Below are 13,449 nucleotides of genomic sequence, written 5' to 3' on the forward strand. Positions count from 1 at the left end.
CAGGAACCTCCCAGAGAACACTGCTGTGGAGTCCTGATCTCCCAGTATTAGTCACCAGAACAACTTCTAGTTACAGCAACTCTGTATACTGCACGTAGTTTTGGCTTTTCTTTTTTTATTTAATTTTTATTTATTAAAATTTTATCTATTTAAATCTATTATTTAACAAATTTATCTTTAATTAATAACAAAGAACAGTTGGAGCTGTATGTCCAGATGCTTTCGGAAATGATCACTCCGATGCTTTGGGAACTACTGGCTTTAGAGGCTTGGTTTGTGTTTTCACATAATTTCTCTGGTAATCTGTGTTAGTGTTATTGCATCTTCACAGTATCAAAAAGTAGTATTGTTTTATTGTGCTTATTTTAAAACCAGTACATTTAAAAACAACCAAACTTAGAGGAGTCGGGTAACTAAAAATATACATGTAACAACTCACATTATACAGTAAAAAAGAAAGCACCTGTGTGGGAAGCCTCCCCCCTTTTTTGGAAGGAGAGCTATCTTTTGAGTTGCTTCAGTAACATGTACTTATACATGTATATACACACAAACCCAGAACTTCAGCCACAAAAATCTGTCCTCTTATGTGGCAGAGGAGACAGAAGGCCCAGAGGGGTGATATGTCTCATTCTTTCTCCATCACAGAACTGCTGCCATTCACACTGCGTGAACAAGAGCAGGGCTCGGGTAAAGTGTGAAAAGCAGGAGATAAATTAAGCTCCATGTGGCACAATTCCTCCAGGAAGCAGCAAAGCCAAGGGCCTACAAACAGTTGGACCTTTCCCTGTTGTCAGAAGGAGCAGCTGCCACCCTGGACTCTGCATCCCTGGCTGGGAATGCCGGGGTCAGGGACCAGGGCCACCTCTGCATCTTGCACATTAAAGCAGGAGCCATGGGGCTGCTGGACACTCCTGCAGCACCACTGACCCCACAGGGACACAGAAACGGTGTGGAGACAAAGCTGGTATCAAACTCTTCTCTGGGAGGAGGCTCAGAGGGTTAGCTGTCACAGGCTATCAGAAAAGACAACTAAATAACTTAAGTCTGTTTAAACATTAGGGTTCTAATCTTAGGTGCATTTCACTATGGTAAAAGTGGGTATTTGAAGGAAATACTTGGCTATTAAAGACCTTTGCAATGTTTTTAGAAGTGCCTTTTCCATGTCAGGCTCTAACCTATTCAGAAAAGTTACCTTCTTAGTTTTCTACGACAAAAATGTAGTAATTATATACTGTATTTAATCATGTGAAAGGAGTAAAAAAGCTATTTCTACATGGTTTCCGAGGTAATAAGCTGGCATGTTAAAAATAGTATTAATGCAAGTCATTCAGTTGTGAGTGTCCCTTGCCCATCTTCCCTCTAAGAGGCGATGGACACAGTGATTTCAGTAAAGTAGAGAGAAGATCCGCGGAGCACTGGTTGGTACTTTGTATCATAGTTCATCATGGTTTCTGGTGAGGTCCTCCCCATAATTAGTAGCTTGACTTCCAACAAACATATTCCAGTTGTCTAGAACTTCCTCCTTTGTTAGTTTTTGATCCTGGTAGGAGGAAAACAAAACATCTCTAAGAATATCTTCAAAACTAAGTCAAAGACACACCAGCACAGACTTGTAAGAGCCCTGGGAAGCAGGTTCAGCAGTCACTTGTAGCTGCCACTGTGAGTGAAATTCAGAGCTCAGCTGAAGACAGAAGTCCCACAGGCTTCAGTTGGGTCCAACTGCTACCTGAAAGCTCTTTGCAACGAACCCACTGCCAAGCAGTAGGTACAGCAGGTTATCAGTGGACTGATTACCAGTACACAGTTTTGCCCTGTGGTTTGGTTCATCTTCCTGACAGTAAAAATGAAAATCCTCTGGTACTCTTTGTGGAAGATTATGTTAGCAATTTATACTTTCTGCAATAAGAGTATTTTGGCTTTCAGGTTCCAGCTTTGCTTGCATTACACTTCTGAAGACCACCATCTGGAATACACTATCCCTCATCAGAGCCAGTGTTTAAGTGAAAGATACGTGCTTGAATATGGAACTGAGAGTGGTTCTGCTACCCCTACAGTTGAGTACAAGGGGTATCTAAATGTAGCTTTATTTTCCTCTTTTAATCTATATTAACATTCAAAAGTCATGACCGCTCTTAAAAGAAAAGGAGTATTTTTGCTGTTAAAATGTTAAAATAGTTTCTCATCTCACCTTATGCCAAGGGAACTTCTAGAGCTGATACAAAGCTGTAAAATAGAGTTTAATTCTAACACTACCAACTGAAACTGGCATGAAAACATTAAGCCACTAGCAATTCTGGTCTCCAAAGAAAAGTTATTAGGAATAAATCCTTGCAAGCTGTTATTTTAAGAGACCCGCAACACCATCTATAACTTCTTTAAAAACAGTTCTGGAACAGTACATACCTTATCTACATCAGATTCATGGACTAAGTGCCTGGCTTCAGCTAGTGCATGATCATAGTCCTGGGGGAGGATCCAGTGCTGGATCTCGTCTTTGTCCATCTTTCCATCCTTGTTGAGATCACGAAAATCTGAGAACTGCTCACGCTCTGTAGTCACCCAGTCAGGCTCTGGTCCACCCTCTTCATTTGCAAACATATCAGCTGGAGAGGAAATAAGGGTCTTACTTGAGTCCTATTTACTTTGCAAATTAAGCATAAACTAAAGATATCTTCATAGTGTTCCTCAGAAGAGACTGAACTTTTCACTCTTTGCACAGTCCCTCTGTACAGAAAAAGAAATGTGGGGTGTAAATAGAGTAGCTGTATCTTCTCTCAGGCCTATTTCTTCACTGTTGGTGATTCTGCCCATTCTCACACTACCCTGGATCATACCTGTGCACTGCTGCTGGGGCTAACAGGAGAGGTGAACGTGCTCAAAGACCATCATCTGAGTTTCAGAATGAACAAAATCCTCTAAGGATCTTTGGTTGAATAGCAGTCATAAGCTTTAGTGCTAGGCTCGGTCACATGGGGAGAAAGGAACTTAGCCATTTTATCTTGTCCCTGCCAGCAAATGTCTTTGTGGATAAGATCAGACTCCAGCCAGCTGAGGGATTACAGGAAAAAAGGCACAGGGGGAATTTAGGCAAATAAAAATTGCTAAATGGAACTTGCATGCATTTGTACTGCTTTTAGAGAAGTCTGTGTAAGAGATATTCAGCTCAGTAGACCAGTTCTCTTTTAACCATGCAGTGCTGCAGCACACTGCAGTAGAAGACACTTGCAGAAAGGCACAGCTGCAGAAGTCATGAACCAAGCATTCTGTGAGGAAGCACAGGCACAGTGCATTTGTCACAGGCTGGTACCTGGCGAGGGAGCACTGTTTGTGACATGGGATGCAGAGATTACTGCTCTGCATGTCACTCCTCTGCTACACCATTGGTAGGGCCACAGTGGCAGCTGCTTTCTGCTTAAACACAGGAGAGTAGCAGTGATTATTAAAACCAACTGACTTCTACATGTTCTTTACATCACAGGGCTTTCCAAATCATGAGTGGTGTGTCCATGTCATTCTTCTGGTCACCGTGGCCAATCCTTTCCTGCTCATCAGGACTGCTTTTTCCTCAAGCATTCCACTTTTCTATTTAGAATTAAAGTCTTCTTTGGGATACTATTCCTCTCCTCTCCAGTGTCTTTGGATTTGGTTTTCAAGGATGTGCTAAGGGAAAGTGGACCCACAGGGATGGTGTGAGGGTCAGAGGCTGGCTGTTATCTGTGGGAAACATAAATGCTGAATTCAGAGGCAGGAATAACCCCCTGACTCTGCAGTGTGAGTGTGTACACTGGGCTGAGGTTCTCCCTTGTCACTGTCCCCAGTGTCCCTGTTAATATTCTGTTACTTGCCCATGCACAGTGAGAATTTACTTCTCTCTGCTCAACATTGTTATAGGTATTTTACCCTGCTGCTTGTATAAATCTAAACCAGATTTTGTAAAAGACAAAATCGGAGGACAGAAGGAAAAGGAGGGTGGAATCATTATATAAGCTTCAGCAAATCTCCCCAACAAATACTCCATCTAGAGAATGAATTTTTTGGACTTCTTTTTGTTGTTCTTTATAAACTAGAAAAGAAGAGAATTAGTTTTTTGTTGGTTTGTTAATCTCAACTTCATCAAAGTTTAAAAAAAATACTAATGATAAAGGAAAGTAGGAGTATTTTAAGCATAGTTTTCTCAATTCATGAAGAAAACTTCAGACAACACATTCACTTTCTTTTTTCATTTTTTAAAGTGCAAATTATATTGTTTATTTGAAGCAACTGACATGTCCTGTCAATTTGATTTTTATCATCCTTGCCAATGTGGGGTGGTCGTGACTAGAACATTCTATGTTCCTATCTATAGAAGACAAGAAAAACCAGCATTCACATGGTAACAAATGTTGACAATTACCTTATAATTATATGTAGGTAATGTCACTGAATGAACTGAAATTACTGTGGAAATTATGCTGCTCTGTTATTTCAGTCATAGATGAATAGCATTCACTTTCTGGGCTAAATATAATTTACAAGGAACAGAACCCCCTGCCATTAATTAGCATGTGTATATTGTTCCTGATTCTATGTGAAGTGATCTTTATAGCACCACTAGAAACAGAAAGGTTCATCCAGCTTTGCACTAATGCCTTCTTAGTGCTGCTTTCTGGATTTAAAACTCATCAAAATAGAATGGTATCATCTCTACAGAAGTATGGGCTTTACTTACTAATTAAACTAGGAAAAAAACCTAGTAGGAACAAGGTGAATTTTTCTCTTTTTGCAATAGTTGCTTCCCAGGTGTTTTGGATATTTGAGAACCATCCAAACTTGGGAAAAGACCAAGTCATTTTCCATCATCCTGCATTTCTAAACAATGCCTTCAAACAGCAGTTAACTTGGTGTAATATGCAAAGAATATCCCTGCTATGAAAAATACTATTCCAGATTCCCTGCTTATGTTCTCATAAAACTCTAAGCTGAGTTACACGAGAACAAGAGGAGAATTTTGTGCTGTGAAGCACGAGGAACTCTTCCTGGTCACATTGCTCTCTACCTAAAATGAAATGAAACTTACTGGGCTGGATGGTTGGTGTAAAATAGTTGAACTGGAACACAGTTCACTCTGGGTTCTTCATGCTGCTGCAAATTTGAGTGAAGATGGAAAAATGGACTTGAGATTACATAAGAAACAAGTAACAACACTTACCAATGTACTCATCTTGATCCACAAAACCATCCTCGTTTTTGTCTATGTCTTCCAAGGTTTCCTGGAAAACAATTTTGCATGAAAGTAATCACAAAAAAGCTGAGAACTCTGATTACCTGCCTTTGATCAGTTAATGTTCTGAGGTCTTGACCTGCCCCTGTACACAAGTGAATGTAGTCTCACTAAATCCAGTGTGACTGTTGTTTATACAATGAATATACAAGTATCCTTTCATGCTGAAAAAAAATTCCCTGTATGAATGAACTGCTTACGTTAGGGGCAGATACCAGCTTGCATGAAACACTCAGCTGCTGCATGTCAGCACACTCTCCTTTTATTTTGGTTTAGGTCTGTGCCCCAAGATTGTTTCTTGATTCCATTTAGGAGCTATCTAAGGGCACTTAAAAAGTCTGTCTTATATTGAGGCTTCTAAACTAAGTGAATATCATGAAAGGCACCCCTTTCTGTTCCCTATTTAGCTATTATGTGTGTGTCTCTTTCTAAACCCTGCCTGGAAAGGTTAGAGAAGCCTTCAAAGTTCATCCATAAAAATAGAAACAATGGCACTGATTTTGCTTTGCTTACTAAGACAACAATGTTTTTCATGTGCTCAAACTCCTCTGGGTGAAGGAAAGCAGTGAATTCTTCACGAGTGGCAGCCAAGTCTCCATCCAGATCTGCAGTTTTGAATCGTCTTTCATCTCTGGGCAGCATTTTTTTAAAACTGTGCTGATCAGTTGCATCTTGGAATTCTTCTGGATTTTCTGCAAATGAATCAAGATGATCTCAGAAGTGTTTTCCTTTAAAACATACCAGCAAAACAAAGCTGTTTGAGTCTAGAAATAAAAAGGTTTATTGCCAGAATAGCTGTTGCTCTAACTGGAAATTCTCTTCCCCATGAAGTTTTAAATTCAGGGGTCAAGTACTTGGTTTGATTTTTAGAGGTGACAGTAGTAGAGGTAAATTTCTGAGCAAGCCTTCTGTCACAATCCAGAATAATGGATTTTGCAGTACGGTATATTATCCCTCACGGATTTTTTTTTTTTAATCTGCCTTTACAAGCACCACTTAGGCAGCATTTGGGGCAGACTTCATTCACAGAAGTTTTCTTCTTGTTTAGGAATCAATATGATCCACACAACTTTTCAGTTTCAAGAAGAGGAAACCAAGGAAAAATAGTTTCAGAAGGTGGCAGACTGACTGAAATTATCTCAGTGCTACTACGCCTCTGCTACAGGGAACCTAACAATTATTTTCAGTTTAAAACAATGACATTTTTTCAGGGTGTTCAGTGGCATAAAAGAAATGGTATTTGATATAATTTTTAAACTAGGATCATTAAACTGACACAAACACAGGTGAAAAAGACCTGGCCAGGAATTACAGATGGGAATTTTAAGTGTTCATTAATGCAAGCCCACAATGCTGCTCTCCTCATCTTGGGGCTTAGAGGGAGCAAAGACAAAGGGCTGAGAAGGGTTTCAGGGATAATTCTGCAGGGACTGCGTGTCAAATACTTCCTTTCACAAATGTAACAAACTCCACTTTAATCTAAGGTAGAATTTGGAATTATTACTGCTATAGGAGGCTTGCTCTAGAAATTGCCTCTGTGGTAGGTAAATATTGTGTTCTCATTTCCAGTAAGTATAAATGGTCAATTAATACTGATTTGTTGCTCTGTCAGTATTGCCCTTTAGCTTAAGTGATCTCTTCTCCTCCTCTTCCTTCATTAACTTATAAAAGCAAAGGGAACATATAGGGGGGTGGGGGGAATTCAGGTATATTCTTTAATAAATGTTTCTTTTGCCTGATTTGTTAAGGCTTTTCATTTGCAGTTGATCACAGTCTGAAGCATGTTATTCTGCAAGAATGATTTTAATCAATAACTTGGCTATACCTTAGATACAGACTAAATTTTTAACAACTACACTTAAGATTTTAGAGACTAGATTCACAAATACAGTTAATTAGACAATATATTATTTTTTAATTAAAGTACCCTTTTTAATGTTAAAAAATAATATATTTCTAACTGGAGGAGACTTTCATTCAGCTGTGTCAGTATATTTAATGATACCACTACAAAACTTCATTGTGCTGGTGACCCACGTGCAAAGGGCTGCAATAAATAACTAAAAAGTGCTTTTGACCTCTGAGCATCTATAAAATTTAATGCGAGCTTCAAGAGTCCTAAATGTGACACCAAACTCCTGCTGACTGCAAGGCAAGAGATCATATTTTATAATCTCAAAAATCCTTGATGGTACAATCTGAAGATGTTCTCTTACCCAGATAATAACCATATGTGGCTTGTTTGTATTCTTCCCAGGCAATTTTATCATCCTTGTTTAGATCATAATCTTTCCAAACTTTAGCCACATTTTCATAGATGTAGCGTTTCTGCACTCGTTTAATCCAAGTTTTTAATTCCTCTGTCGTGATATAGCCGTCTTTGTTGTCATCTATTCTATCCACAATCTTCCTGTAAAAAGAGATCAGCATCTTTGAGAGCTGGCAGAAAACCAAACTGCATGTCCGGCCGATTTTAGTAATCTTTATCTGGCCCCGGTTTTCCACAAAAACGGAGTGCCCCAAACTCCTAAAAGCTGTCCTACTGGTTAAGGCTTTCCTGCATTTTACACATCATCTTAAGGAATATGCCTCTGTTCATATTTCAGCTACAAATAATTCAAAGGGAACTTGCACAACCAAAATTAGAGAATACCTGGCTTTCTCAGGCTGTGCTTCCTATCTTAGGGGATCTGTTCTTCACTGCCTATAGGGATCGGTCATGCTGATGCAGAGCAGGAGACACTGATTTCACTTCAGGACAAAGCCTGTACTCAAACTTGCTGGAGGCAACCAGGGAAAAAATCCAGGACTTGGTGGACACCTGCAGTTTCCCCTTTGGCTTTCCAGCAGATTGACACCTGGGTGAAGTGAGTTCTATGACTGTGGAATGCTGGGGGTGTACACCAGGTACAGTCTCCCCTTCCACGTCTGCCCCTCCACTTGTTTCTTTCCTTCCATTCCCAGCAGAAATCAGTATTGCTGGTGTTGCCAGGAATGCCTGTTACTCACTAAAGCAGTATCAAGTTCTGCAGCAGGTCTCCTGCCACTGCTGACAGCTGGGCAATAAACCTCTGTCCTGTGTCAAGTTGCCAGCCTCGAGCACCGTTGCAATCAGCAGGAGCGAAACGTTCTGCACACAGCAGCAGTTACCAAAAAAAAAAGAGAATGCTCTCTCTACCATGTATGTTCTCTGCAACTAACCTCTCTGCAATTAATCTTTCTGCAATTGATAAACTCCACCATTTTGGGGCTGAGCTTGTAAAACTGGCTTCTGTCCTTGCTCTTGGAATTGAGCACACCCACCCTGGCTTTGGGCACATCAGCACCACGTGAGCTGCAGGGGCAGTCTGTCTGCAGGTGCCAGCTTATGCCATGCCTGTGGAATACTGATGTGCCACTGGAATGCAGGGGTAAGAGCAGGAGCTGAGTGGTCTAAATCCTGACTTGACATTCAACAGGTGAGTTTTCCAGGCAGCCACAGGACACAGGGAAAAAGATCTGCATGTTTAAACACTCTTTTCAATTCCACATCTTGGTTCTCCACGAAGAAACCACACTTGGCCAACTGGAATTGCTCAAGTAGTGAAGCAATGTGTCTTCCCAAGCCCTTGTTACAAAGTGGTTGCTGAAATAACAACAGCGGCTTTTGCTGAACTTCCAGCAATCTTCTGTGAGTCTGATAGCATCAGATTGAATTTATAAACCCGCTGTTTCTGAGTTATGGGGCAAAAAGGGGCTGCTGAATTTCCTTTCTGAATTGGCAAAGTGTGAATTAACTGACCAGAAAACCTTTTCTCTTTTCTATCAGTGGTCCCTTTCCCTGCATGATGGACTCCATTTGTCATCAGATTTTCTCCACAATGAATTTAATTTAATTTGTTTAACTGTTGTTTTTTTTTCTACTGTTAAGGTACTAAATGATTATGCTAGTAGCTCTTGGCAATGTATAACATGAAAGAAGTCAGGACTGTGCACCAGACTCATGCCTCCTCCTTTTCATCTGTTCTTATAGGTCCATTGCATCCTGTGCACTATTCCACCCACTTCTCAGCCGAAGGTGGGGACAATGAAACAGTCCTACAGGCTCCCAAAGGCACAGATAAAAAGCTGTTGTATGGACTGTGGACCTCACATTTAACTGTTATTATTGGGATGACCAGTGTGCTGCCACATTTCCTAAGCAAGGTAAAATGGCTTATAAATAGAGCAGCATGCACTCTGCTCAGAGCAGCAGACTGTGTTTCTCTTTTCTCCCAGAAGTCATTTAAAAATAGCTTTTAATTAAATCTGCTTTCTTCCTAAAAGCCAATCACTTGCTGAGAAGTGACTCTGTAACTCACTATAGAAGTTGCCCATAACAAAAATGGGGGGAAGGGGCTCAGTATATCAGATTATTAAGCCAAGAGACATTTTTTAAATCCTCTCTTTACCTCCCAGCATGCTGCTATCCAAAATTACAAGGCTGGGAAATGCTGGAAGTCGTGAAACTTTCCCAAAAGCCCCCCAGGAACCACATCCCTGGTGCAGTGATGCACAGGGCTCACCCCACAATGTGTACTCAGAGGGCCACTTCAGTCACCTCCATTTAAAAGCTTACAGGCTATATTTAACAGATTTAACATGCCTGTGCCACCCCTCCAAAGGGTAATCAGTGAGACCACTGGAAGTTAAATCTTCTTCTCTTGTTGAGTTAACATTTGTAAAAATTGTTTAAAAACAGCTGTATTGGTAAATCATTGGTGAATCCCTGACTGAATTATCTGTACTAGTAAGTGCAGGCGAGTATTAGGAAAGGCATGTCCATGATGGTGATACAACCCGTGAGAATCCAGGTCACAGATCATCTATGCTGCGAATATGGATTCTTTTGCTACTTCTTGAAACAATGAGGATGAAGTCGATCATTTCTGGTAATCACTTCATCTGTTTACTCACTGAGACACGTAAATAGTAGTCACAGCTCTCAGAAGGATCAAGAGGTTACTCAGTGAGATCACAGTGCTAGTGCTTAGGGTAGGACCAGACGGAAAATTAGCAAGTGCCACTCCCTATGGAAGGGAAGGCAGGGGGAATCTTGGTGAGAACATGCAGATATTTAAAACAATCCTTTTCGTGATAACTACATTATAGGATCTTCCTTTAACTCCTATTAGATTTAGTTCTTCTTAGTGTCCTGTAGGTGTAAAGGAGGGAGAAGCAGTAAAGTAAGGCATGGTCCCCCACTCTTTGCATAAAGTGCAGCATGGAAGTAATAGCAACTGAAACACTGTGAGTAAAGAAGTCATAAGCGGGCAAGCTGTGGGAAGATGCTTGAAGTGGACTTGTAAACGTAGCTGTAAAGAAGGAATGGTTTAAACTCGATTAGCACTGATCCGGTGTTGGCAAGCGTCCCGGGGGCAGGGAGCTGCAGCAGCAAAGCCCTCCGGCTGCAGGTCCCACAGCCGGAACCGCAGCTCCCTCTCCGAGGCTGATGGCTGTGGGGCCAGAAAGGGCAGGAGAGAAAAACACCGAAGCCAAGAATTGTTAGCTGCTCCTTTGCAAAACCAGCGGGGTGTGAGAGAAGTCGAAACCCAGAGGTTTGACCTGCAGACCACTCTGGGGTTCAGGGTCCCACACTGGGGTTCAGGGCACCACTCTGGGTTCAGGGCACCACTCTGGGGTACAAGGTCCCACAGTGGGGTACAGGGCACCACCCTGGGGCTCAGGGTTCCACCCTGGGGTTCGGGGCACCACCCTGGGTACAGGGCACCACTCTGGGGCTCAGGGTCCCACACTGGGGTTCAGGGCACCACTCTGGGTTCAGGGCACCACTCTGGGGTTCAGGGCACCACTCTGGGTTCAGGGCACCACACTGGGGTTCGGGGCACCACACTGGGGTTCGGGGCACCACACTGGGTTCAGGGTCCCAGAGTGAGGTTCGGGGCACCACACTGGAGTTTGGGGCACCACCCTGGGGTTCAGAGCACCACTCTGGTGTTCAGGGTCCCACTCTGCGTTCAGGGTCCCACTCTGGGGTTCGGGGCACCACTCTGGGGTTCGGGGCACCACTCTGGGGTTCGGGGCACCACTCTGGGATACAGGGCACCACTCTGGGATACAGGGCACCACACTCGGGTTCAGGGCACCACTCTGGGGTTCGGGCTCCCGCTGCACACAGCGCTCACGGCGGGAAGGGTCCCGCCGCCCCTCGCACACTGAGGCAGCCCCAGGCCGCCTCCTCCGCCCCGGGCCCACCTCGGGCCCTCCCCCTGCCACGTCTCCCGCCCGGGCCGGGCGCTCACCCCAGGCGCTCACGGCTCTCCTCCGGGCTGAGCTGGTCGAAGCTCCGCGCCTCCTCTTTGCCCAGGAAGGCCTCGTGGTCATACTGGAAGCCGGGCCGGTCCTCATGCTGCGCGGCTGCGGGCCGGGCCCGCTCCTGCCGCGCCGTGGGCTTGCCCAGCGCGCCCGCCGCCAGCAGCAGCGCCAGCACGGCCGCTCCGAGCGCCATGCCCCGCCGGCCCCGCTCCCGCGGCCCCGCTCCGCTCCGCCGCCCGCCCGGCCCAGCGCCGCCCCGCCCCGGGCCCGCTCCGCCCCCGGCCCGGCCATTGGCAGCGCGCCCGGCCCGGCCGCGCCACGTCCGCACACGGCCCGGGCGGCGGGGCAGGCCGCGGGCACGGCCCTCACGGTTACCGCCGAGGAGCCGAGGAGCCGCGGAGCCGCGGGCACGGCCCTCCCCGGGGCCAGCGAGGGGCCGCGGGCTCGGCCACAGCGCCCCGGGCTCAGCCCCATAAAACGGCTCCAAACAGCGGGGCTGCGCTGTCCCGCCGCTGCTGCTCCTCCGTCCAGAGCGCCGGGCCGCTGATGGTTTTGTGATAAAGTGTGTTTGTTCACTAAATCAAGGATGAAGGGAGATAGATAAAGAATGTCTGCTCACTAAATCAAGAGATAGATAAATTGTATAACTTTACTGACCCCTTCCTGTTGAGATAAACATTTTCAGGGACACGCTAATTGCGATGATTAACTGCATCTGAGGAAAGGCTAATCAAGACCCTAGCAACACAGGATGGACATGCGCAGAGTACATCGAGGACAGTCACGTCGACAAGGAACAGAACTGTATAAGAGGACACCAGAGACCCCGGATCGGCGCGGCGGGTTTGTGGGACGAAGAGCCCACCTGTCGCCCAGCGCTGAAACTGCTTTTGCTTTGCTTGCTGTAATTAATAAAATTTCAATTGGAAACCATAATTGGCTTTTGGTCATAAATTGGTAACAATTTGGTGCCGTGACTCGGATGGGAATGCTGGTGGACTCGTGAGGGGCTTGAGGAGGCGCCCCACCTACAATAATAGGTGGCCTTGGCTCCCGGTCTTCACCCCACTCCCACCGACGATCCGAAATTCAAAGCAAAGGCAGGGAAAAGACCGGTCGACCCTATAAATTCTGTGCACAGGAGTCCGGACGAAGACGCAGGAGCGCGTGAGTACTGCCCGTTGAGCAGGGGAATCCGTTCGGTCGGGGTCGGGAATCCCGGAGTGTGACGTATGATGTGTGCGTGAGAGGGAAACCGGCAGCCGGATTTCCCAAGTGAGAGCGGACCCTCAGTAGTGCGTTTCTCATTGCCCGCGAGGGCGTGAGCCACGAACCAGGGGAAGCGAGTGAATACGTGTGAAAAGAAGGCACTCCGGAAGATGGGACAGGGGAAAAGCAAGCCCCCTCCACCCATAAAGCCCCCTCCAGTACTTAGGAACTCCCCGCTAGGATTCATGCTGGAGAATTGGGAACATTATCCCGGGATAAGGGAGAAAGATAAGTCTAAAATGATACATTATTGTGTAAAGGTTTGGGGAGGGCAGAAAATATCAAAAGATGTGTGTTGGCCGATGTATGGGTCAGCTGATGATTGGGTACAGCAGTTATTGAACTTTTGGGTGAACTCCAAAACCCCTTTCAGTCAGGAGGAAAGTGACTATGCGGCAGTTTGGCTGACGACACCAGGGGTCGCTATTTTCAAACTTTCAGAGGAAAAAAGATCTAAGGAACATAAGGCTCGAAAAGAGGAAGAAATTCCCATGGGACCCCCACCTTATATACCCCCGTCACCACTGGCTCCCCCTCCGCCTCACCCCGAGCAAAGTGAGCAGGAGGAACTGGAGCAGGGACCGCAAACACGTAGCAAAACCCGGCAACATAACCTATTTCCC

General features: G+C 44.9%; 1 protein-coding gene across 1 annotated transcript; it reads right to left on the bottom strand.

Annotated features, from left to right (window-relative positions):
• Positions 1-333: 333 nt before the first annotated feature.
• On the bottom strand, positions 334-13,013 carry RCN1 (reticulocalbin 1). The gene is made up of 7 exons (XM_066320292.1): positions 12,622-13,013; positions 11,545-12,132; positions 7,480-7,673; positions 5,777-5,955; positions 5,192-5,252; positions 2,407-2,606; positions 334-1,543 (listed from the first exon to the last, which is right to left on the bottom strand). Exons 1-7 carry the CDS (start codon positions 13,011-13,013, stop codon positions 1,436-1,438), a joined length of 1,722 nt encoding a protein of 573 aa, XP_066176389.1. The 3' UTR covers positions 334-1,435.
• Between the last annotated feature and the right edge of the window lie 436 nt (positions 13,014-13,449).

The sequence above is a fragment of the Sylvia atricapilla genome, chromosome 6 (assembly GCF_009819655.1).
Source record: "Sylvia atricapilla isolate bSylAtr1 chromosome 6, bSylAtr1.pri, whole genome shotgun sequence".
Taxonomy (NCBI): domain Eukaryota; kingdom Metazoa; phylum Chordata; class Aves; order Passeriformes; family Sylviidae; genus Sylvia; species Sylvia atricapilla.